This window comes from Saccopteryx leptura, chromosome 3 (assembly GCF_036850995.1).
Source record: "Saccopteryx leptura isolate mSacLep1 chromosome 3, mSacLep1_pri_phased_curated, whole genome shotgun sequence".
Lineage (NCBI taxonomy): Eukaryota > Metazoa > Chordata > Mammalia > Chiroptera > Emballonuridae > Saccopteryx > Saccopteryx leptura.
This window is the reverse complement of record NC_089505.1, coordinates 2221582-2248374: the sequence shown is the minus strand read 5'-3', so window position 1 is coordinate 2248374 and position 26793 is coordinate 2221582. Positions and strand designations below refer to the sequence as shown.

At 44.2% G+C, this 26793-nt stretch overlaps 1 protein-coding gene across 1 annotated transcript in view; it reads left to right on the top strand.

Annotated features, from left to right (window-relative positions):
• PRKN (parkin RBR E3 ubiquitin protein ligase) overlaps positions 1–26793 on the top strand; it is an 893077-nt gene that overhangs the window by 186930 nt on the left and 679354 nt on the right. The window contains exon 2 of the mRNA XM_066372515.1: positions 26308–26471. Within this exon, the coding sequence (XP_066228612.1) occupies positions 26308–26471 (164 nt within the window). The remainder of the gene's footprint in view (positions 1–26307; positions 26472–26793) is intronic.

Below are 26793 nucleotides of genomic sequence, written 5' to 3'. Positions count from 1 at the left end.
AGCCAAAAAGTTTCCCAACCCCTGGTATAAATAAAGTTTAGGCATGTTTAGATCAATCGGGAATTATTAAGTATCTATTTTTAAAGTGTTTTTCTGTCATATAGAAGACAATCCTTTTATCCACAAAATATGCTCTGGTATCTTTGACTTGGTGTGGCCTGGTTGATCTAACTAAATATGGAATTTCCTCATTACTGACTGTTCTTATAAACCAGGTGCCCAACACATGCTACTGCGTGTCATTTGTTAATGATATCTTACAATATATTAGGTCTAAAAACATCCCATAAACTTGATGTGGGTGGCAGGAATTTCAGTGGAGGGTTTTTTAAAATCAATTCCAAAGAAGACTAGTATTCTAATAATTTTAATAGTACAATAAAACAGAACCATAAAAGTTCCAATAGATTTGGAAAAATATGGCCAAATTGATAATTGTATGTATGCATAGATGATGCTATAAAAAGACCAGCAATATATACATCTTTTAATTTTTTACGCTTATCTATAATTTATAAATTTTAATAATTATATTTATTTTATAACTTTAAAAGTGGAAAAATTTAATGTAGGAACCCAGACCTAGAAGAACACTTTAAAATATAACACTTTACGAAATGGCAAAATAGACTTTGTTAATGTTATTAGAAATCACAGAGCATAGCCCTGGCCAGGTGGTTAGGTGGATAGAGCATCGTCCTGGTGTGCTGAGGTGGCAGGTTCAATCCCTGGTCAGGCCACCTACCAGAAGCAATCACTGAGTGCGCAGCAAGATGGAACTAAGTGGAACAGCAAATTGATTCTTCTCTCTCTCTCTGTCTCTCTCTTTCTCTCAAATCAATGGGAAATTTTAAAAACCTGCAGCGCATAAACAGCTCTTTATAAACCATTGCTTTGCAGCAATGACGCCCAAAGCAGTAGGTGAGAGAGGGAGGGAGGGAGTTCCTCGGTGAGGAAGGCAGAGGTGCTTGTGCCATTGTTGTGGCGAAACAAATGGCTGTTGTGTTCAAACCAATCACAACTTCCAGCTTAAACAAGCTGTCCAAGGGGCTCAGGCCATAGCTTTGTCTCAGACTAATGCTAACTAGCGTGCTTGTTGCAGACTAGAACGTCAGCCTCACAAGGGTAGGGAGGCTTGCTTTGTTCAGTTCACCTTTGTGTCCACGAGGCCGATAACAGTGCCTAGCCATAGCAGGGATTAGGAAGGTCAATGAATAAATGATTTATCCTTCCTACTTTTTTTTATATCCCTTTCATTATATCATAGAATATCAAGACCTTAGGGCTCCGAAATCCTTTAATCCTGTCACCGGTTCAGTGTTCAAGCCTCCAGTACGACACCTGTCCCAAGAGTAGGTCCCAGCGGCCATGGCAGACCTGCCTTGGGCGGAGAACTCATCTCCCGGAAGGTGGTTCAGGCTTGCTTGGGGACACAGCGCTGGGAGTCGGGCCTCATGCCGTCAATCAAAACCTCTCTTCCTGCAGTTTCCTCATTCTTTGACCTGGGATCCCAGATAAGGGGTTTAAATGTTACTTTTTGTACCTGTTTGACTATTTGAAGACAGTTATCAGCTCCCTCCTTCCCACCATCCCTCTCTCAGTAAAGTCCACCCTCCTGTAGATTCTTCGATAGTGTAGGTCTCTTATCAAGTCCAGGATGGCAGCAGGGTCCTCAGCGTCATCGTGACCGTCTCCTCTGAGCACGCTCTGACAGTGTGGTGCCCGCTCCGGACATAACAGCCTGGGTGCGGTCTGCCTGGCCCAGGATTAACTGCTTCCTTGTAAATGCACCAAAAGACAAAACTAGTTTCTATGAGGGCTGTATTGCAACAGATGTTTATGAAGAATCATCTAAAGTCCCCATGCACTTTGAAGAGTAATCATATTTATATCACCTCCATTTTGTAAATATGTGATTGGTATTTTGAACTCAAGAGTAGAACCTTAAATTTATCTGCGTTAAATTTCATTTACAGCATTCGTCATCCCAGCCTTCAAGACGGCATCGCAGCTTGGATCTCGATCTGTTTATTGCTTTTGTTTCCCTCTCCCACAGTCCTCATGGGATATTGATAGACGCATACTCTCTATTTACCCAATGTATTAATTTTAAAAGGCTGTCAGTGCCACAGGGCGTAAATCTGGGCTAAGTGGCTGGAAAACCTACGCACCTTTCCAGGGGGGAGAGTCCGTATAGTTATTTTTATTACTCTGACATCAAGCTGGGTCCCTGGCCAGTGGGAGCTGCTCAGAGAATACTGACTGCATTGAGCGAGCTGTGGGGTGTGCCCCCACTCTGCAGGCACAGTTGTCTATTCAGCCACTTCGTTGTCCACAACCCACTGGCAAGGCCACCGTCCCACCCACATCCCTGCGCGTCGGAAACAAGAATGTAATCAGAGCCTTGCCACAAGTCTCGGTGGAATTATGGGATTATCAGATACTTCAGAAGTGACATCCTCTGCTCAGCACTCACAACCTAGCTGCCATGTGCTGTGTTTCCCGGCCTGCTGGGCACTGGGTAAGCGTCCTGAGGGAGCCAGCGTGCCCTCTCATCTAGTTATTGTGTGCGGATCTTCACAGGGGACGGTCTTTCTGGGTGGTGCTCATGACAGCCAGAAAAAATTTAGTGTTTCTCATTCATTCCATTAAGCATTTGTGGCTTGCCTCTACTGCAAGGCGCTGGGTGGCGGATATGGGTGCACACTCCGGGGAAGAGATGTTGTACTTCTTGATCTGGTTGTTATCTATGGAGCGATTTTGTATGTCAAGCACTTTATTAGTCTCTGAGAATACAAAGAGGCCAAGTCCCTGCCCTTTAACAAATAACAGGTCAGCAAGCATGCCAAGTGAGGGGTCATTTGTAGTATGGGGTAGTATAGTCAAAAGACTTCCCCAAGGAGTGGACATTCAAGCAAAGATTTGTAAGATTTATTATAAATAAATGTCGTAATAGAATTGTAGAAATAATTCAAAATAGTTGGGCTCAGTATATTTTTTATTTATCAGAATTGCTTATTTTTGTGATCTATTCTTCTTCTAGAAGTTGGTGTTGAAAATAGGGGTTGGCTTATTTGCTGCCGTTGTCTTAAAATAAGGTTGTAAACATTAAAACTATTGTATTCAATACCCCAAAGTAGTTTTTAGTTACCTTACTTCACAGTGAGAAATTAGCCCATATCATGCAGCTTTTAAATGAAAGGATCATGTCAAAAAGGAAAAAGATGAGTGAAAACCAAGGAGAATAGTGGTATTTATTTTATTCTGCAGTAGAAGCGGATGCAGCAGATGACATGTCATCTTTGATTCAGAGTTAACAGGGATAGAGTACCTGGGGCACAGGTGGGTGTTCAGTGTCGGCACACACACACAACCGATTCTGCCCACAGTCGCTCCTGCCTCCCAGAGGCAGGTCCATGCACATGAGCCGCCTCCTAGAGGCAGCTCACGGCACAACACCAGTGGTAACGGGAAAAGAAAACGGTGAGAAGTATTGGTCCCCGGAAGTAATTTATCACAGCTGTTGCCTTATTGGCACATGTATAAGCTTCCACAGCATCAAAAATGATAGTAGCTTTTCTGCAGTCAACCTAGAAATAATAAGCTGGGCATGTTTCTTTATTAACTTCTGTTATAAACATAAAAATATATATCTGCAAGTATGTCAAGAAAGGGAAAATATTGGAGGTTCTGGTATTTTCTTTCAACACTAATTATTTGGAGTTGTCATCTTAAGAAATAACAATAAAAATATTGATATACAGAAATACATTAAGACATACTAGTCACTGTATATACAGGGGTTGCGGAAAGGAAAAGAGGGGGAAAAAAAGCTTGAGTGTGATGTTCTTGTGATAACTTTGTTAAATTCTTAACTATCACCATCGTGACTCGGTTTAAGTGGATTTTCGGGGACATATAAAACCAATCAAAGAAGTTAGCCTAAGTCAGTTCTCATCTAATATGTGCAGTGGTGACAGAATTTCCATCTCAGCGTGTGCAGATGAAGTCTGTCCCATGTATCACCTGCCTTTAGCATGGAGCATTACCTAGATAATGAACATAACATTCAAGTTTCTTATTCTACCTTGAAATTTTTAAACAAATACCTCCCTTAGCTAAATAATGCCTCCAGAAAAAAAAATTATTTGTATTTTGAAGTCTTGGGAACACTGAAGCCATCTGTTGAATCTGCTTTGTCTGACATAAAGTTAGAATTCTCTTTCTTTGCTCACCGTTCCTGTTGCATCCACCGGATACGAGAACAAATGTCAGAGACTTTCAGGAGTTTAGATGTTACTTTATTGGCCAGTTTAACCTGTGCAGGGGCGAACTCCCAAGATGTCCGGAGACACCGTGCTCACGAGGAGCTGCAAACGGAAGCCACGCCTGGCGCTTACAGCCAGGTCCTTATATATCCTAAGTGAGCAAGCATAATACAGAAGCAGATGTGGCAGTTTAGCTATTCACTAGGGAGGTCGCACGCAGCATAGCAACAGGGGCCAGCATAGCAACAGGGGCCGGGTTCAGCTTAGTGGCAAATTTCAAACATAAACTTCTGATAAGGGTCTCTGACCTTCTTTGTTCTCAGCCTCACAGGGGCCCTATCAGCACTCCCTGTTCCTTCAATAGTTACACTCTTGGCAGCCCCAGCATATCAGCACTCCCTGAATCTAACAGTTCCTACTGCTGTTATCGATGTCAAACAGGAAAATGCAGCAGACATATTGTGGCTCGAAAGCAGTATTCCCTCTATTAGATGCTATGCAGCCATACTCTTAATATTGAAGAGAGTGGTCTTTTTATTATTATTATTATATTATTATTATTTAGAAAAGGCCAGGAAAATATCCTAAGAAATCTGTTTCTTTCACTGCTTTCACATCACAGGATACCTAAGATTTTATGAGTGATGAATGAATAAGATGACATCACCTGACGAGGTGGAGAAAGGGGAGGAGTCACGTGGTGTTGGACGGACGTCTCTCCCTAATCAGTATGGGGGGTATGTGCACACCAGTGAAGGCGCTGTTTATTGCCCGTGTCCGCGTTCCCAGAGCCCGCGCAGGCGCAAAGGCGCGCAGCCTCACGGGTCTGACGGCTGGACGTGGCTTCTCCCTCGGGTCAGCGTTTACCTTGTTTACCTTTCACGTGGTTGCCCATACTGACTTCTTTGTCTGGGAAGGTTTTTGAAATACTTCTTCCCTTTCCACTCGTCCTCCTTTTTTCCCTCCATTTCTTTCCTCCTCTGTTGTCATTAAAAAACAAAACAAAAATCCCCATCAGATCATGAATTGCATAGCTGTCTGACCTTGTGTGATTTGGGAAGTCGCACACGATGAAGCTCCCGGAGGGATGCCGGCTGTTGTACCTCAGGACAGTCCCCTGTGGGGCGTTCTGCACAGAAGCCGACAGGGGCGCGGAATTGCTGTTTCATTTTGGGAGTGGGTTTGTTTTTTCTGCTGTGATCAGCAAACAAAGTAATTGCAATGCTGGTGCAGTTTCTTTCTGCGCTGTGCAAACCCAGAGCACCGTGCTATTGGGTTTATTTTTGAGTACCCATAATTTTGTGTCTAGTGAGTTGACTGTCATTTATCATTTAACTTTTCCAAGTGTAATAATTTTTAAGCCATGTTTCTTAAAGAGAAACCGAGATTATGGCTAAAGGAGGAAATTGAGGTGGTCACAGGTACACACTTCCAGTTATGAGTACGTTCTGGGGAGGTAACGTGCAGGCGGTGACTAGAGGTACTGATGCTGTATTGTGCATTTGAAGGTCGCTAAGAGAGTGTTTCTCAAACTATCTGTAGTGATGGATGTTAAGTAAACTTATTTTGGTAATCATTTCACAACACACACATATATAAGATATGTTTCATGTAGGTAAACCTAAAACTAATTCAATTTTATAGGTCATTTAAAACAAGAGGTAAGGTGAAGTTTAATACTGGAACTAGTTTAAAACAGAAAATAACTAAGGATATTGAGCAGAGAAATAACTGAGAATTATGACCACGAGACCGTTTTCTGGGTTTTTTCAGTGCGAGTCTGGCAGGAAAGTTAGCTTTGCCGTAACTACCAGCAATTGTCAGTGAGGAGCAACCTTCAGCCCACTGTTGTGGGACATACTCAGATGCTTACTTAAAATATGAGTCTGTGTCACAGGAATGCCAATGAGGTGACTGGATATTGCTAGTTTGACAAAAGCCTACCTAGCAATATTGTATGAAACTAATCAGTTTTGCATGATGTTAGTGATCAAGTTTTATCAGTTCCTCAGAAAGCTGCCATAGGGTCCTGCTGGTATAGTCTCAAGAAAGATGAAAACAGGCCATGCAAAGACGCAGATGTTCACTGCAGCATTACTACCCTAGCCAAAAAAGTAGAAGCAACCCAAGTGTCTATCAAACCGTAAATAGGTATGTGTATCATATGCACGTGATGTGATACTATTTAGCCATAATTAGTAATGAAGCACTGACTCCTGCTACCACATGGATGAATGTTGGAAACATTTTGCTGAGTGAAAGGAGCCAATCACAGAAGGCGACATAGTATGCAACTGCACTTCTATGAAATGCCTAGAATAGGCCTCTATCTACAGAAACAGATAATAGGTTCCTAGTTGCCAGGGGCTCCAAGGGGGGGTGACTGTTAATAGGTAGTGGATTTTAGGGAGAATAACAAAAAATCTTTGGGAACTAGGTAGCAATGAACAACTAGAATGGTTTACCCTTCTCTGAATATAGCAAAAACCGCTGAATTGCATACTTACAAAGGGTAAATGTTACAGTATATGAACCACATCTCAATTAAAAAGAGATCAATCTGTCTGATTCCGAGTGAAAACCAGAAGTCTCTGTGCATTAATAATGTGAACCCATAGTGCTGTAATATACGGGGAAGCGCAGCAAAATTTCTGGAGGCTTCCTTCAGAGGCCGGTGAGGAATTGCTACTACAGCAGATGAACCTTTCGTAAGAAGAGAAATTTTGGTAAAGATTGAACTCCATCCTGCCAGTTGTCTCTAAACTAGGGACCTAAAATGAAAGGAAAATAAAGGATAATCCTATAAACAGCAACAAATATTAGGTGATAAATTTAATAGTGTCAGAGAAGGACTACTTGCGAGATAAGTCAGCCCACTTCTCGGGGCTGCGTGAACGCAGGGTCGCAGATAACCCGACCACCCTGCTGGTCTGCTGTGCTCTATTTATAGAAGTGATATCCGGGAAGGCAGCTTAATAGTCAGAGAACCAGACGATGAAATAAATAATCTCTGGAGAGGATTTTCACAAGCTTTGGAAGTTTTGAGGCAGGCATCTTCTCAATTAGGGTGAGGTGGGCAGAATATAGAGATGTTACATCGACGGGGAACCATGGTCAATGTGAAGGTCGCCTCATGTCCTGATTTCATCCACAGCCATGGGAGCACCTGGCTGTAGCCTGGCCTCTTGATTTTTTTTCTTGGTGTGTGTAGTGAAGTGACAGAGATATTTACAGTTACTAGAAAGGGCTGAGGATCTTCTGAAACACGCATTTGTCATAGAATTTCTAATGAAATAGACATGACTTAAAGTGTGCTCTACTTATACACATGAATGCCATATTATTTGGGGCAAATGTCTCAATTTTTAAAATCAAAGTTCAGTTTTTCTTTAATAAAATAGAAGTTAAATAATTAAAATCCTAGAAAAGGTGAATGAAATGCTTTGCCATTTAATTACAAGTGTTTTGCAAATTTTATTTAGCCCTTCAACATTTATACCTATCTCTAACTATCTCTGTGTATTATTGGATCCCCGATTCCTGTTTACTGAGATACGTTCAATTTGAATTAAAGTCTTAAGTTTGAAAAAAGACAAAAATAAGTGATTACCTTTTAATCAGCATCAGCAAGTTTTCAAATAGAGAAGGAAAATAATTTTCTCTTTCAAAGTTAGCATAGACAGCACAAAGATTATTAGAATTTTTTCTTTCAGAAATACTTTTAGTTAATATAAGCATTTTCAAAGCTTAACCATTCCCTCATGATCTCATCTGCAAAAAAATAAAATAAAATAAAATAAGGCCCTGGCCGGTTGGCTCAGTGGTAGAGCATCGGCCTGGCGTGCAGAAGTCCCGGGTTCAATTCCCGGCCAGGGCACACAGGAGAAGCGCCCATCTGCTTCTCCACCCCTCCCCCTCTCCTTCCTCTCTGTCTCTCTCTTCCCCTCCCGCAGCCAAGGCTCCATTGGAGCAAAGATGGCCCGGGCGCTGGGGATGGCTCCTTGGCCTCTGCCCCAGGCGCTAGAGTGGCTCTGGTCGCGACACAGCGACGACCCGGAGGGGTAGAGCATCGCCCCCTGGTGGGCAGAGCTTAGCCCCTGGTGGGCGTGCCGTGTGGATCCTGGTCGGGCGCATGCGGGAGTCTGTCTGACTGTCTCTCCCTGTTTCCAGCTTCAGGGAAAAAAAAAAAAAGAAGACAAAGTAGGGAAAACCCCTGATTAAAATAAAAATATATATTTGATTTCAGCCCAGAGTTTATTTTTATTTTCTAAATGTGCTTTATGGAGTGCCAACAAGTCAAAAGAGAAGCCCTGTCCCCAGAGAAATAAAATGCAATGCCTGAGGCAGAGAATGATGGCCAGTGTCTGGGGCTGTGACAGGGCTGAGATGACATTCTGCTCGCACTCTCACTCGTGAGCCTGCCACAGCTGTGTGGGTGCTTCGAAAAGACAGGAGACTCCTGGTCAAACAGGGCACATTCACTACTCCCAGCAGCAAGAGCCACATTACCAGCATCGCTCAGGTCCCAGTCCCCACAGGGCAATGTGCAGGGCACAGGGATACCTGCCCGCACGGTGCACAGAGTTAAAGAAGAGGGACCCGGAGTTTCGGGAACCCGAACTTCTTATAGCGTAGTGTGCGTGTCTGCCCTTGGCTCCAGAGGGAGATACGCTCTCTGCCTCCCGAGGAGGTTGGCTCTGCAGATATCTACGAGCAGGCAGTCCAGCAGAGGGGTTATAGAAACGCAAAACCCCAATGGAGAACAATCTCCAGAGAGACTTGAGTTAAATCCTTTTTTATTGCACAATGTTAATATTATAATGATTTAAATTTGCTCTGAATAGTCTTGACCATGATGTTGGCTGTATTTTCCTGAAGAACAATTATTTGAAATATCAGGAGCATTTAGTGATGGAATTAATTGATTTAATACAGATACTTGGCAGAGATTTTTGCATCAATGTGAGCAGTAAGGTGTTCAAAGCTCAGATTTAAACTTACTAGACTAAGCTATGTTTTCATTTCTCTCCTGATCTTCAACTTCAGGTGGTTAGCCTTAAAATTATTTCCTGGCCCTGTAATATTTTTTCATTCAGTGTTAAAATTTGAGAAGTAGTCAGCCATCGATCAGAACATAGAGTTGTTATTACAGATGAACCTGTCGGCACTATGCACATGGACTGCTTAACCCTTAAAGCTTATATTGGAGGAGACTGTGTGTTTGTAATAAAAGGAGAAATGAAATAGGCCTGATGTTTGTGATAATTATAAAAATTGACGTAGTTGAACTGGAGAGGCCTTTGTGAGAAGCCATGTGCAATGACACATCTGGTGCCAAATTTAGTAAACAGTACCCATCAAGCCACGGAGACAGAATCTGTCAAAATCCTAACAAGACTGTGTCACCAAATCTGGAAAACAGAACAATGGCCTAGAGAGACTGGGCACATTCATTATACATCCTAATCTTCAAGAAAGATGGCAAGGATGCAGTAACTGTAAGACCATGGCTCTAGTTCCCAACACAAGTAAAGTGATGCTCAAGGTGACACAACACACCCTTCCGCCTTACTATGTAGAGGAAGGAACGTCAGGTGTGCAAGCCGATTCAGAAAAGGGAGAGGCACTTGCAAACTTTCATTTCTTGGATCCTGGAGAGTCCCAAAGAGTTTCAGAAGAAGCCTAGTCTATGTTCGATTCCATGGACCACTTACAACCACGGGTCGCTCTGAAACACAGAGCGTGCCCCAGCACCTGATGTCCTAATGTGAAACTTGTATTGTGGACAGGAAACTGTTGTTAGGACAGAACACAGAGAGACAGAAGGGTTTCCTATAGCTAAGGTGTCAGACAAGAGCGCACTTTACCTCGCGTGTATGAACAACGGGGCTGAGCTCAGAGGATCAGGAGTGAAACTTGGTGGGAGAAATATCAGCCTCTTAAGATACGCAGGCGACCCCATGTTTCTGGCAGAAAGTAGTGATGATTTAAAAAGACTTCTGATAAAAGTGAAAGAAGAAAGAGTCAGAGTGTTTGAACATCCAGAAGACAATATCATGACTACAAGATGAAACACACAACTACAACACAGGCGGTGAAGACACTGAAATGGCGAGTTTGCTGACATTGGTTCGGTCACCAATTCAAGTGGAGGCTTCAACCAAGAAACCAAGAGGAGGCTGAGACTCGGAAGGGCAGCAGTGGAAGAATGAGGAAAGCTCACCAAGAGCTGAGATGTGTCATTAGGGCCCAAGGGTAGGAGCATCCACATCCCCGTCTTTCCAGTTACCGTGGAGAGATGTAAAAGGGAGACAGTGAAGAAAGCCGATAGTGAAAAAGATGGACTATGGCATTGGAGGAGAGCCCTACAGATAACCTGGACCTCCACAAAGACAAGCGAGCGGGTCCTGGAGCCAAGTAAGCCCGAAACATCGTAGGAGGCAGAAACAACAGCCCCAGAGCTGCCCTCTCCCGGCACACAGTGAGAGGCAGGGCTCGTCGGAAAAGCCAGCAGTGCTGGGAGAAACAGAGGCATCAGGGGAAGAGGAAGACCAACTGTGAGCCGGGCAGACTCCATGAAAGAAGCCGCCCGTGCGTCTGCCAGGCACTGAGCAGGGCTGCCAAAGATGGGACACACGTGGACGCCACTCACTCACACGGTCACCAGGAGCTGGAGCCAACTCACTGGCTCATAACAACAGCCTAGACGTGCAGTTCATGACCCCGGAACAATTCAGAAAACAAACATGTAGATATTCTGATATTTTCCTTTTGGCATGTGTGAGACTCGGGGTATTTTTTCGTAGTTGACATGTCTGAATATTGGAAGATGGGTTATTTACTTTGTCCTTTTGTACAATAGAAAATTCAGTCTCTTAAAAGTTTCCAGGGACACCTCCAGAGTCCTCAAGATTCTTTGAGACCCTTACTGTCATCGGCTCATTACCACAAATACACCCTTCTGGAGTACTGATACTCATGACTCCTGGAAACAATTTGTCTTTTCATAAAAGAGTAAGTAGTGAACTATGACTTCCATGTGTAGCAACTGAAAATAAAATCTCCATCTGGACGTTCTTTACTTGTTTTTCTATATCTGCCATACCTAATAAAACATAAAAACCTAATAAAACATCTAAGGTAGTGCAGAACTCTGTTTTAGCATAGCTAGCACTGTGCCTAGCACATGGTGACTTATCCAGTAAGTATATGTTGAAAGTATGAATGAATGAATTTTAATGTGCCAGCAATTTGATCTAAATCTTATTCATACTATAGAGCATATGGAAATTAGAACAGTGTGAATAACTTGAGCAAATTCTATTTTCTATATTAAATGCTGAAATGTGGTGTGTGTGTGTGTGTGTGTGTGTGTGTGTGTGTATCATTAGCACTGTTCTGGCTTCTAACAGCACTTCTAGGTATAGCAACTCTGTGATATTTAAAAATATTTTTTACCACATTATAAAAACAAACACCTAAATGCAAAAGATGATGTATACAAATTTTGTATGTCTCTTCCCATAATTGCAGGCTTCTATAATGGATAAAAATAGAAAAGAAAGCCATATAAAGCGAAGTTAACACACATTCATTCATTTGCTTATTCCAGAATTACTGAGTGACTTTTTTTTTTTTGCCGAGTATTTTAGTAAGTGATGATATGCAGAGATACTGGAAAGGATTTGGGGAAACAGCTTTACTGCGATCTGCACATACTATAAGATTCACCCATTGACAGTGTAAAGTTCAGTTGCTTTGACTGTATTCACAGGATTGTGCAAACATCACCACAATCGCCTCTGCTTACCTTTTAGCAGAAACTCCCATTTCTCCCCAAACACGTTCAAACACCACCCCTGTCGACCACTAACATATGATACTTTCTGTGTCTATGACTTTGCCTATTCTGGACACTTACTATGAATGGAATCATACAACATTGTGATCTTTTGTAACTGGCTCCTTAGGTTTCATTTGTGTTGGTTGTAGTATGAATCAGCACGTCACCGCTTTTTGATTTCCACAAAATATTTCATTGTCTGAAGATACCACGTGTACGCATATATCCATTCGCTAATTAATCAACCTTTGCTCTTAGCAATAATGCTGATATGAACATTCACCTACAAATTTTATATGGACATAGGCCCTCGTTTCTTTTTGATTAATACCTAGGAGGCAAATTGCCGGTCATGTGGTAATCCGTGTTGACCTGTGTGAGGAGCTGCTGGGCTGGTTTCCAATGCGGCTGCGCCATTTTACATTCCCACCAGCATTGTATAGGTGTCCAGTTTTCTACATCTACAGAGATATTTAATGAGTAGATTTTAACAGATATTTGCATATGGTACTTAAGAATGTACAATCGTTTTGATGACCAACAGAAAGCTCTTTTCCCATTCATTTGGGGGAATGTGTTTGATTTGTGTTGTTTAGTGACAGCTGCTAACATTTACTGAGTGCTTACAGCAGGGGTCGGGAACCTATGGCTCACGAGCCAGATGTGGCTCTTGATGGCTGCATCTGGCTCGCAGACAAATCTTTAATAAAAAAAATAATAACGTTAAAAATATAAAACATTCTCATGTATTACAATCCATTCATTTCCTACCGCTCATGTTCATGGTTGTGGGTGGCTGGAGCCAATCACAGCTGTCCTCCGGGACAACACCAAATTTTTATTGGATAATGCGTAACGTACACGGGTCATTGTACGGCTCTCACGGAATTACATTTTAAAATATGTGGTGTTCATGGCTCTCTCAGCCAAAAAGGTTCCCGACCCCTGGCTTATAGTATACTGTGCGTCAGTCTACGAGCTTTAAATGTCGTTCGTCACTTAATCCTTGTAACTACCCTTTTAGATAGCTATGGATATTATCTTTACTCTTGAGGCTACTAAAGCATAGGAAGGTGAAGTGACCATGGAGAAATTTGAGCAGGAGAGATTCTGCCCAGGTGGCCTCACTAGAGAGCTTGGTATTTGAGCTCACACTCCACGGTGACATTGATGAATGGTGCCCACTACTGGTCTAATTCTCTGCTGGGAACTTAGAACATCTGCAAGTGGAATTTGTATTTAAAGTTTAGGAATAAAAGTGTAGGGTGAGTTTTGATCTATGGGATAATGACTTTTGTTTACGGACCATCTAACTGATGATTTTGTTACTATTAATTATGATTTGTGCTAAGTTGAAGAAGATGTAAGGATGTTGATTTCTCCAACTACTCTTAGTACTCACTGTCATTTAGTGAGCACTTACTCTGTGCCACGCATTCAGCTGTGTTTCTTGTATTACCAGTGATGGGATGCTGTCTTTGGACTATGTGAGCTTACATACTTTTAGCGCATGACTCAATTTATATTAGCTCACAGAGAAAACATTTACTTCTTCCTTTTTTTTACTGAATACAAATAATTACATTCATTTTCTTCATCTCAAAAATTAGTGAAATAAATTTACGTTAGTGCCACATGAAAATATTTAGAGAAAAAGAGAGAGAGAGAAATAAAGGCTACAAGTTATCATTAAAAATAAAAAACTGAGGCTAATTAATTTTATTCACAAAGCAACAAGCTGTTCCATCTCTGGGAGGAAGAGAAATAAATTGGGAGCATTTAACATCAGAATACATTTTTATAACATTAGCTTTGCCGAGGACCTATGTTTTTAGATATCCTTAGAACCTCTTTTTTTGATTGAAGCAACTGAAAAATGCAAGATTGTTTGGAAAGGGTGAAGAAAAACGTTTGTTTGAAACATATTTCATCTATGATTAAAGAAACAAACAAATAACCAAGCTGGACCCTCAGGGCCCTGGGATCTCCCACATTTGTGTCTGCGTCACGACACGGCTGTTCGGTGTCACCAGTTGACTCTGTATAGGGCGACTTACTTTGGGGTTTGTGTAGTTTTTATTTCTTTGTTAAACACCTCATTGTGGGCCTGACCTGTGGTGGCGCAGTGGATAGAGCATCGACCTGGAACGCTGAGGTCGCAGGTCAAAACCCTGGGCTTGCCCGGGCAAGGCACATATGGGAGTTGATGCTTCCTGCTCCTCCCCCCTTCTCTCTCTCTCTCTCTCTCTCTCTCTCTCCTTTCTCTAAAATGAATAAATAAAATTTAAAAACAAAAAAACCCCCCCAGCCTCATTGTGATTCTAGCCTCCATTTCTATTACAGTCTCTAATCTTCAACCTAGTATGCTTATACATACCATAAAAATACTGAGTTTGTAGAATCACATACTTGCTTGCACAGTGGGTGAGTGGCTGTCTAGCTGACTGTGGGTTCCCCTCTGACACTCCCAGAGCACCAGGTGGCCCTGCGTGAAAGCCACTGAGCTCAGGAGAGGGGTTCGGGGTGGGTTCTGGTTCCGGCTCCTTTCCTTCTAAATCTCGGGCACACCATTGTCTTCCTTGCACCTCGTGCCTTCATTGTAAAAGCAGATAGTAAATGCTATCCGGTTATCTCCCAGAGCTGTTGTGGAGATTAACTGAGGCAATGTCTGTAAAAGCTCTCTGCAATCTGAGAGGCCTGTCTGAACTGAAGATATCATTGTCAGTATCCTAAAGTCACTTTAGATCAATTACAGTGTCATATAAAGCACTGTGAGATAGAACTCTATCTGGAAAATCTTTCCTATTGAGAGAAAATGAAAGGCAGATATTGTAGTTACCCAAACATGAACAGTGTGCAATTGATACAGTAACCACAAGGTTCAAGCCACATGTGGGACCTAGCTAAGAGCTAATAATTGTTGAAACATGGAATGTTCCGTATCCTTTTCCAAATACTTCTCATGTATCCATTCAGTTCTCACAACAGATTTGTGAGGGCAGGTACTATTGTCATCTCCTATTTTGTGGAGAATACACTGGCGGTCAGGAGCTGTGTAGCATGGCTACAGGGTCGGCGAGGCACAGGCCAAGGCTTGAACGCCAGCAGGTGCTTCCAGGGCCTGTGGGGTTGCCCACAGTGTGCACCTCTCGTTCTGTGGATTGTTAATTTTATCTTTCTCACCTCCCATTCTGCACCTCCCATACTGTGACTTCTGCTAAAGAATTAAAGAAGAAAATGGAAGGATTAGTCAAAGAAAGGATAAAAGAAGAGTGGGAATGGGGGACAGAGAGAGAGAGACCATTGTGAAATTCAGCGGGTATACCTTTGTGGAAGACACACACAGTGGCCTCAGGGCCGTACATAGGTGATCTCTTTAGCGGTGTCTGTGGCCTGTTTCCTGGCCTGTACCTGCTGACAAGGGGGGGGTAGGAAGTGCTCGCACTATCGTCCCTCTCTCTCCTGGGAGGCTGTGCGCAGAGGGAGGCCGCAGGCGCCCGCCAGGTCTGGCTAGGTGGGCACAGACACCTGTCCCGACTCAGAGAGGGGCAGGAGCGGGCGCGTGCTGGGATGTTTTGAGCCTTCCTTTCCACCTCAAGTGGTGACGACACAATCTGATACACTTACTTTAAATAATATTTTTTTCTTTGAATCTACGTGATATTAATATTGCCATTCCTACCTTATTATAATGAGTTTGCTTAGCATTTCAAAAATTCATTTACTTTTAAACCAAGTATGTCTTTATATTTAAAATGCAGCTGTTGTAAGCAGTTTATAGTTGGGTCTCACTTGTTCTGTCCACTCTAACAATCTCTGCCTTTCCGTTGTGGTGTCATTTCATTCAAATGCAATGTGATTGTGGATATGGTTGAATTTGAGTCACCGTTTCATTGTGTTTTCTATTTGTCCCCCCCCCACTCCTGTTTTTTTTCCTGTTTTTCATTTCTTGTCTTATTGGAAATTCAATATTTTTTAGAATAACACTGTAATTTTCATTTGCTTTTTAGCTTAACATTTTAATTCATTTTTATATTGACTCAAAGAATTATAATGTATATTGTCAAATGTTTACGTGACTGTTGCTTTGTTAATATTGCACCATCACCCCGAATGAAGATGACCGGCTCCGGGAGGACCCGGTCCACCCCCCAGTCCTCTGCTGCTGTCGTCCTGGTCGTAGCTGTCTGTGTTTTAAACTCCACGTGAAAGTGTGATTTTCTCTCTGAATGTTGTTTTAGCTCAGCTGTCACGACAAAGCACCATAGACTCAATGGCTTAAATAATGTGAATTTATTTTCTTACTGTTCTGGAGGCTAGAAGTCCAAGTTCAGAGTGCTAGCGAGATCACATTCTGGAAGGGCCTCTTTCTGGCTTGTAGATGGTAGTCCCCCCTGAGAGAGTGAGAGAGAAAGAGAGAGAGAGAGAGAAAGAGAGAGAGAGAGAGACAGAGAGACAGAGAAACAGAGAGAGAGAGCTCGTTGTGTCTCTTCTTAGAGTATAAAGGCACTAGTTTTGTCACTAGGGTCCCACCCCCATGAAGTTATCTAAACCTAATTACCTTCTCAAGACCACTTCTCCAAATAGCATTACATGAAGGGATAGGGCCTCAACATGAAAAGTGGGGGAATACAGTTTAATCTACACAAACAGGTACGTGTTTTAAAGAAATTGTGATGAACAAAGCAAATAAAAAATCTCCCTATGTACTTGTCTGTTGTATTTACTGAGACACTTAGCATTTCCGGTGTTTCTTTCTGAGGCTCTGCTTTTCCCCGTGATCCATTCTCTTCAGTGTGGGGCTCCCTCAGCGTTCCTCGTAGGGGCTTCTGCTTGGACAAAGTCTCCTAGTTCTCCTTCACATTAACATGTCTTTATTCTGTCTTCATTCCTGGAAGATAATTTCATTGGATAAAGAATTCTATATTGCCAGTGTTTTTGCTTTTTTTTTTTAATTTAAGTTTTACCTCTGCAATTTCCATGTTGTTCTTTTTTTATAATTTCCATTTTTCTGCTTATCTTTCTTGTCCTTCCATTCATTACAAGAATATTTTGTTTTACTCTCTTGAGCAGGGGTCGGGAACCTATGGCTCGCGAGCCAGATGTGGCTCTTTTGATGGCTGCATCTGGCTTGCAGACAAATCTTTAATAAAAAAAATAATAACGTAAAAATATAAAACATGCTCATGTATTACTATCCATTCATTTCCTACCGCTCATGTTCATGGTTGCCGGTGGCTGGAGCCAATCACAGCTGTCCTCTGGGACAACACCAAATTTTTATTGGATAATGTGTAATGTACACGGGTCGTTGTATGGCTCTCACGGAATTACATTTTAAAATATGGGGCGTTCATGGCTCTCTCAGCCAGAAAGGTCCCTGACCCCTGCTCTTGAGGATAGTACTACTTACTAGCCATCTTAAAATTTTGTCTCTTTTCAGACTTAGAGGTGCCTCAGGGGTTGTTTTAGCTGATAGTCTGTTCTCTGAAAACGTGCTTTATTTTTCTGGTTCTTTCAAATGTTGGGCGACTTTGTAATTGTATCCTGGACATTATGAATGTAATTTTTGGGAAGTCTGAATTCTCTTTCTCTGATGGCAGTTATTGCTTTTGTTTGTTTGTTTGTTTTATGAGGCAATTACTTTGGTTGGATTTGAACTGAAAAATGATCTATTCTTTGGACAGTAGATCTGGAATCAGTCCAGATATTATTTAAAAATGAGCTTTTATTTAGAGCAGTCTTAGCTTTAGAGAAAAGTTACAAAGATAGTACGGGGAGTTTTCTCCTCCATCAAACAAGCTTCCTTGTTTTTAACATCTCATATAATTATACTACATTTTTACAATTAATGAACCAATGTTGATAATTATTACTAACTAAAGTCCAAACGTGACTCAGATTTTCTTTGTTTTCTTACCAAATATCCTTTTTTTCTCATCCAGAATCCCACATCACTCTTGGTCATTACATAGACGTGTCCTTCGGCTGCTCTGGGTGGTGACAGCTCTTCACACGTACCTTGTCTTTGATTCCCCTGAAGGCTTGACGTACTGGTCAGGTGCTTTTTAGACTGTCCTTCAGCTGGGTTTTGTCTGATATTTTTTTCAAGACTGCACAAGGGTTAAGTGTCTTTGAAAGGAGGACCACAGAGATAAAATGCCATTGTCATTCCGTTGTGTCCAGAGTAGGCCGTCTCAGAATGACTTGCCGCTGTTGACGTTGACCTTGGTCACCTGGCCAGAGTGCTTCCCGTAGACTTCTCTACTGTGGCATTCCTCTCGTCCATTCTTCCCGCACTGGGCTCTTTGGGAGGAAGTCACTCTGTGCTGGTTCCACTGAAAGAGTGAGGAGTTACGGTCCCGTCCCTGAGCGGGTCTTTTTTCCGCCAGGAGACTCAGAGGAAGTGTGCGCCCTCCTGGGCAGCGGTCAGCCAGCGACAAGCGGGAACAGAATCTGGAAACTCCTTCCTCGTTCTTGCCCTTCTGGGATTCCCCTCGCTTCTCAGAAGCAAGTTTCCCCGATGTGCTGTTTTGCTTCTTCACACTGGGCAGACTGGTGTCGCCACGGGTCGGCGTGCCTGCATGTCGCAGGGAGGGTCCCTGGCCGCGCGATGAAGTCTTTGACAGCGGCTGGCAGGATGTGGCTTCTCCTGGCGTGCCCTCCCTGACAGAATGTCCCTCCCTTTGTTTGCTTTTCTGTGCCTTCGGGTATCTGCTTGTGTATGAAGTCCCGATATTATAGCTGTTTGCTGCAGGGGAGTTGATCTGGTAACTTGTTAGTCCTTACAAAACACAAAATGCCTGGTCTTCGTTGTGACAGGGGGGAGGGAGGAGCGAAAGGGGGCTTCTGGTCCGAGACAACTTAAAGACAGGAATTAAGAATGTTGTAAGTTTATAAAGGACAATATCAGATAGCACATAACCAAGCATTAAGTTATGTGGTATAAATAATAGATTTTTAAAATACTAACAGTTAGTAATAACCTGGATCCTTGTAACAACCAAATAAGGTTAAATTGTATATGCAGGGTCACTTCTTATTGAGCTGTGGTTCCAAAAATGCAACCTAATTCTGGGGGATAATTTCATAATCTCCTCGTCCTGATGGTTAATCAAATGTTTCCATGGCGCTGTTTCCTGCAGCTTCACTCAAGCGAAGCCATGTTCACTGCCCTCCTGTGCCACCTGAAAGATGGGCTGTCACATAGGGGGAGGGGAGGGGGATGCAGGGGAGGGGGAGGGGGGTGGGGAGGGAGAGGGGGATGCAGGGGGACAGGGAAGGGGACAGGGGATGCAGGGGGACAGGGAAGGGGACAGGGGATGCAGGGGGACAGGGAAGGAGACAGGGGATGCAGGGGACAGGGAAGGGGACAGAGAAGGGGACAGGGGATGGGGAGGGGGATGAGGGGGAGGGGGAGCGGGAGGGGGATGCAGGGAACAGGGAAGGGGACAGGGGAGGGGGAGGGGGATGCAGGGGAGGGGGAGGGGGACGCAGGGGAAGGGGGAGGGGGACGCAGGGGATGGGGAGGGGACAGGGGATGGGGAGGAGGATGCAGGGGAGGGGGAGGGGGTCATGGGCCAAGTATAGGAATTTTTTGTCAGGGACCTGGTTTCCTAACTCAGACCTGGCTGGGCTCAACTGAGACCACAGTTCTGCACTCCACTCTAAAAGGGGTTCACCATTGCGGTGGGGGCCGCATTCCCAGGAAAGGGACGTTCGTGAGGGCCAGGAGAGTAACCCACAGTTTGGTCACAGTTTGAAGTGTCTAGAGGAGGATCTACGTAGGTGTTTTTGTTGTCCTTTGTACCTTGTGCGTAGGAGGGGTTACTGTCCTTCCCGTTGCTCTTAGCTGCCTGCTTCCGTTTCCTCTGGGGTTTAGAAACGACTGTCAGACCAGACAGTGCCAGTGCCTATGACTCCTTGATCAGCTGCATTTCAGTGACAATCAGCACAGAATAATGGCTGTCACTTAAAACAGCCACGCCCAATTTGGTAACTCACATTTATCTAGGTTGACAAAATTCTGTATGTTCATATGTGTCTATCAGCTATATCTATGCAAGCATATACATATAATAATAATATATAGTTATTTCTTACACTAATATTAAGATGTCATAGATTAATTTATATCTACATGATATAAATAAACATTATTGTATATATTACACTGGGGAACAAATTTTTTTTCATTTTCTGTTGCATGAAGTTTTAGAACTATTTCTATATATTTCTGCATCACTGATTCCAAATATGAAATCTGTTTTTTGGTGCATGCTCTATTTTTTATGCAATTTTAATTTCTTTTTGTTACAGTTAATGGCATGCATTGGCTTTTAAATTGGAGGTAAAGGGCAATGACTCTTATATTGAACATAACCACAAGGCAATTAATGTTTTACAAATTGTAAAACATTTATATAATTGTAGTTGTTTTTAAATGTAAAAAATTATTATCTGATTAAAACACCCTCTTATTTTGTCTTAAGATTGAATCATGGCTTCTTTGAGTAGGCATAATTATAAGAATAGTCCTGACACCTTCTGTTATATATGTGGCTGTTACACACTTCAACGTCAAAGGCGCAATATTTCATCATTTGTGACACATACATATATTGCCTATTTTCAAGTTCCCCTTGGCTATCAAGACAAGAATTGGGCTCCTCATATTGTCTGTCATAATTATGTGAGGAAATGCTTTGTGACTGGACAAAAGGAAAATGCAAAGGAATGCCTTTTGGTATTCCCATGGTTTGGCGTGAACCTAAGGACCGCAGCAGTGACTGTTATTTCTGCCTGATTCATAGGGCATCGACAAGAAAAAACCCCATATGATTGCATATCCTAATATTCCTTCAGCAATACGACCTACCCCACACTCTGAGACACTCCCAGTTCCAGTTTTCAATGGTTTTATTTCCTCTAAGGACGAAGAAAGTGAACATGGTGATCAAGTGTATTTTGACAAGATGCATGAGGAAATGGTTGTAGAATCTGAAGGGTCTTCTTCTGATGCCAAGCAGTCATTAAACCCTCAGCAGTTTAGCCAACCCGAACTGAATGACTTAGTAAGAGATTTGGGCCTATCAAAGAAAGCAGCTGAGTTATTAGCCTCCAGGCTTCAAGAAAAGAATGTACTTCACTGGTCAGCTAAAGTATCCCATTTCAGGAAGCATGAACAAATTTTTGTGGACGTTTTTTCCGAAGACAAACACTTTGTTTACTGTCATGATATCCGTAGTCTTCTCAGCCAGCTAGGTGTTACCACTTACAGTCCAACAGAATGGCGGCTATTTCTTGACAGCTCTAAACAGAGTCTGAAATGTGTTCTCCTACACAACGGTAATGTTTATGCAGCAGTCCCAATTGGTTATTCAACTCATCTGCGAGAAGATTATAATGACATAAAAATTGTCCTTGACTTTCTGAAGTATGAGGAGCATAACTGGATCATTTGTGTGGATTTTTTTTTTTTTTACACAGCCAGAGAGAGAGTCAGAGAGAGGGATAGATTAGGGACAGACAGACAGGAATGGAGAGAGATGAGAAGCATCAATCATCAGTTTTTTGTTGTGGCACCTTAGTTGTTCATTGATTGCTTTCTCATATGTGCCTTGACCGTGGGCCTTCAGCAGACTGAGTCACCCCTTGCTCGAGCCAGCGACCTTGGGTACAAGCTGGTGAGCTTTGCTCAAACCAGATGAGCCCTCACTCAAGCTGGCAACCTCGGGGTCTCGAACCTGGGTCCTCAGCATCCCAGTCCGACGCTCTATCCACTGCACCACCACCTGGTCAGGCTTGTGTGGATCTTAAAATGGTAAATTTCTTGCCAGGACAACAAAGAGGTTTCACGAAGTATCCTTGCTTTCTGTGTTTGTGGGACAGCCAAGCTCAGGACAAACACTGGACACAGAAGGAGTGGCCGAAACGTGAAGCTCTGGAAGTAGGGATGCAAAATATTGTGAATGAACCTGTAGTTAATCGAGACAGGATCATTTTTCCCCCACTTCACATCAAACCTGGATTAATGAAGCAGTTTGTTCAGGCTTTGAATAGAGAAAGTGACTGATGTCAACATATTATTTCTGCTTTTCCTGCCTTGTCTTTTGAGAAGATAAAAGCAGGTGTATTCAATGGACTTCAAATTCGAACCCTCATACGTGATGAAGAATTTTCCAGGAAGATGAATAAGGAGGAGAAAGCATCATGGCAGTCTTTTGTGGCAGTTACGAAGAACTTCCTTGGCAACAAAGAAGCAGAAAACTATGAACTTCTGGTTCAAAGGATGCTGTTGGCTTTCTGCGACATTGGATCTAACATAAGTGTTAAGATTCAGTTCCTGAACAGTCACCTTGATAAGTGTCCCGAAAATCTTGGAGCTGTTAGTGATGAGCAGACTACTGCTGGAACATCAGACGAGATTGTCCTCAACAAGTATACAAACGCAAGAGCTACAAACGCAAATTTTATGATTAAAATAAGTGTTTTAATATGTTGTATTTTGAAATTGTATACAAATTCTGATGCAGTCATATCTTTTAGTGTATTAGTGTATTTACTACATTCTATAAATTACTATATTTTCACAAAGATGATGCCCAAGAAGACATTCTACTTCATTACGTTAAACAAAATGTTGAAAATTTTACAATAAGAAGAAAACCTAAAATCTTGAATTGCAAAAAAAACTGTAGTTTACAGAGAAAAACTAATGTCAGATTTGAGATCAGCACACTCGAATTAGGTAAGAACAGTGTTTTTGTGGATGCAACAAAAATTTTGTTCCCCAGTGTAATCTACACACTGAGTAGTTTTTGTTAACTTGGACACACACACACACATACACACACACACACACAGTACACATTTGTAGATATTTAAGTATACATACATTTTGTTTTGTAATTATTTTAACTAATTTTAGTTTAAAAGTTTTCACTAGCCTAGTCTCGTGATAAATGCGTAAGATGCGGTCGACATTTAATGAGTGGGTCGAGGCATGAAGGCAGGCAGCTACGGTGGAAACTGCGCCTACCTCCTGCCAGCCGAGCATGCACCTGTGCTTTGTGGCAGGCTGCTTTTACCGTGTATGTGAGCGTTTCGAGATCCCCGTAAGAACGAGCAGAGTTCTTACGAGCCATTTCACAACGTGAGGGGGTAGGAGATGGCCCTGGGGGTGGGTAGGTCCACGGACCCCTGTGATCGTCAGGGTGGGCTGAGGAAGAACAATGTGGGGCAGTCGGGCTTTAAAATGAGATCATAAAGTGAAAATCGTGTTAAGTGAAATTTTCCCGTGAAAATATACTGAATTGACATTAACTACAATGCGGGCAGCACAGATACCACGGCCCCAGGAGAACACCCAGATTCCACAGGAAGGAGAGTCCACGCAGACCCCTGGCACTCTGGAATCAGTGGGTCCAGCAACGGGAGGGGTCCAGCAGGTGCCAATGAAACCACATGTCCTGTGTTACTGAGGACCACGCGGGGCACAGTGGCCGATGCCAGGAGGGAAACGGGCATTCAAAAAACAAGACCCAACCGAACGTCTGTGAATGGTCAGAGGTGGAAAGAGGAGACAGCGGTGATGGATTCGTTCCCTCTGTGGGGGTTTGACTTCTTCAAGTCTCCTCACACTATTCGGAAGTCAAGTTCAGAACTGGACGTACACCTCTGTCCCCATCGGCGCTCACTGGCCCCAGGAGCGCTGGTTGTCCCTGTGGTCCCTGACCTGCGGATGCTGTGGGTAAACCCCGGGGCTTCCGGGACCCCCTCTGTCCCCATCGGCGCTCACTGGCCCCAGGAGCGCTGGTTGTCCCTGTGGTCCCTGACCTGCGGATGCTGTGGGTAAACCCTGGGGCTTCCGGGACCCCCTCTGTCCCCTGCTTTCAGAGGCGCCCTGTGACAGGTACAGAAAAGTGCATCAGCAGCGCCTCATCCCCCGTCACTCCCTTTCGTCAGTTTTCTTTATTTGGGACACTTCTGTCACCTCCGGTCCTTAGGCTTCCCGCGTATTTGCCACGCTGGTGACAAGTGCCAGGCTTTTGCTCTGGCGCTGTCTCCCATGCCACCTGCTCCTGTTCTGGTGTCGTTTCTGTGTCCTCCGCTGTTTTCGCCCCTGTTCCCAGTTCTCTGCTCTCAGCTCCGCAGGGGAACTTTTGTCATGTTAACCGCAGGTCCTGCTGGCCTCCTATGCGGGGACTCTGAGTTACCTCGCAAAGCCTACTGGCTGCCCTGTTTCTCTGGTACCCGAAGGGAGAGGGGCTGTGGCTGCTCTCCTGAGAGTGCTCCAGGCAGCCTGCGGTCATGGGAATGGAAGGGGGAGTGGAATGAGGATTCTGATGCCAGTGCAAAGGGGCTGATGTCCTTGGAAAAGCGAGTCCAGCTGTGTGGGCCTCCCTTTCCTGTTCTGTCTCGTAAGGACAATGACACTGACCTCACCAGCTCAGTGAGAAGCTCAGAAACGGCGACGGAAGGGATGGCTTCAGCCACATCGCAAGCGCGGGATGGTTCTTGGCATTGTAGTTATTATTTGGTTAGAGTTATGATCCAGTGGACAGTTCAAATTTTAACTAAGACGCAGTGAGCGCTAATGCGATGTTGAAATGCGGCACCGCGCTCAGTGGTACAGCCTGGCCTCGAGCAGTTTGTAATCTTTTCTAGGAGGTAAAATGTGCATCCCCAACATCCAAGGCTACCGTGTGATGATTGCAAAGACTCTGAGCAGACACCCTCCCTGCTGGTTTAGAGGTGGGACATTAGGAGACCAGGAGCTGGAGAGGTGGTGACCGTGGTCACCCCAGGCCGCTGCACTGCTCAGGGCCCGTGGGGACTGGTGCATAGGCCCGCCTGGCTGCAGGGTGGACTGGTGACCTCTGTGCATTACTGTTTCCACGAGAAAGTGTGGCAGTGCCTTAAGCTAATGTCATCGGAGCCCTGAGGAGAGGAGCTCAGCCCCCAGGGGCTGACAGCGAGTGGCATCTTGGAGGAGGTCACATCCGAGATAGGTCATGGAGATAAGCCAGCTTTTGTAGGGTGCCGTGATGGAGGGCGTGGCATGAATAAAGGCAAGAGGCGGCCCCGTGGTTTTCTGCATTGTTTTCTGAACGGTTAGCAGCATACACATGGGGGCTAGCCGGGAAAATGCTGGGATATAGGTTTGTGCCGGATGAGAGGGGGCTGGCGGTCTCTCCCCGTGGGACCGTGCGAGGCGTTAAGAATCGGAGCACTACACAATGGTCCACACTCTGGACTGCTCTGCAGAATGGTATGGGACCGTCTGGAAGTAAGGAGAGTATATCAAGACTTCAGCTGGGAGGCCATCATAAACACCTGGTGAAGGTTTCATGGGCGAGGTGACGGGAATGGAAAGGAAGGACGATGGGAGAGCCACTGAGACGAGGCGTGGCCATGGCAGTGAGGAGAGGCATGCTGGGGCTCCAGCGGGGTCCCTGGGAACGGAGAGGCCCCAGTACGAGAAGTGGTGTCACCAGTTTCAAAAGAAAAGGCAGCTGTGTACACTAATATGGCCCAGTGGAGTCGCGCAGGGCCACCTGCGCCTAGGGCTCCCAGACACCCACCCCCAGGGGGGTCTTTACCCGGCTTTACAAAATGGCTAGAATTGTTTCCATGGCTACAGAGCAGGTCCTGCAGTAACTTTGTTCTGTGGAAATGTGATGAGATGCCATAGAAACTTCCCTCTGTTTGTATCAATTAGCCGATAGTGAACCTGGTTTCAGTGCCCATCATTTTTGCTTAAAGTCACAGAACCTACCCACAACAAGTGAGGACTCACTGTCCCATGAGTGCTAACACGACGTGCTCGAGTTTCATCAAGAGGGGCTCTGTCACGGGAGCGTGTTTGTAAGGGCCGTCAGGGGCGCGTCTCATTGATAAACTCAGGGGACTCTGACAATTGCTATCAAGCAACTGTTCTGCTCGAGTCCCTGTTCCCCAGGACAGATGTCAAAGGGAGCGTGCGATTTTGTTTGCGGGTCACAGCCTAAGGTAACATGGGAACTCCATTTTTCTCCAAGTGCTACCCTATAGGATTAAGTTGTAAGTGACAGAAAATGCGAGCCCTTCCCGGAATAACAGGGGAGGGGGAGGTCTGTGGGAGATGCTGCTGTTACCACTGAGGGGCTTTGAGTAATGCTCCCTTTCTCTCTCCCTCCCGATTCTCTCGGCCAGTGTTTGTGAGGTTCAACTCCAGCCACGGATTCCCAGTGGAGGTGGATTCTGCCACCAGCATCTTCCAGCTCAAGGAGGCGGTTGCTAAGCGACAGGGGGTTCCAGCTGACCAGCTGCGAGTGATTTTCGCAGGAAAGGAGCTCAGGAACGACTGGGTGGTGCAGGTGAGTGTCCCTCGGAGAGCTCTTCCGGGCTGCCGCCGGCTCCACTGCTCATGCGGCCGGCGCTGCCGGGCTGACATTCATGCCTGAGATCTAATAGAATAAATAGTGCCTGGGGATTCCTTGAACTTTACTCCACACCGCTTCATTAATTCTGACCTTCTTAATTATGCATTGAAACAGCGAGCGGAAGGATTGGAAGAACAATCCTGAGAGAGAGAGAGGGAGAGAGGGAGAGAAGGAGGGAGAGAGAGAGAGAACACACAGGCTGGGCTTAGTGGATAAATGTTTACTGACTACGGGAGCAGCAAGGCACGATTTCGGT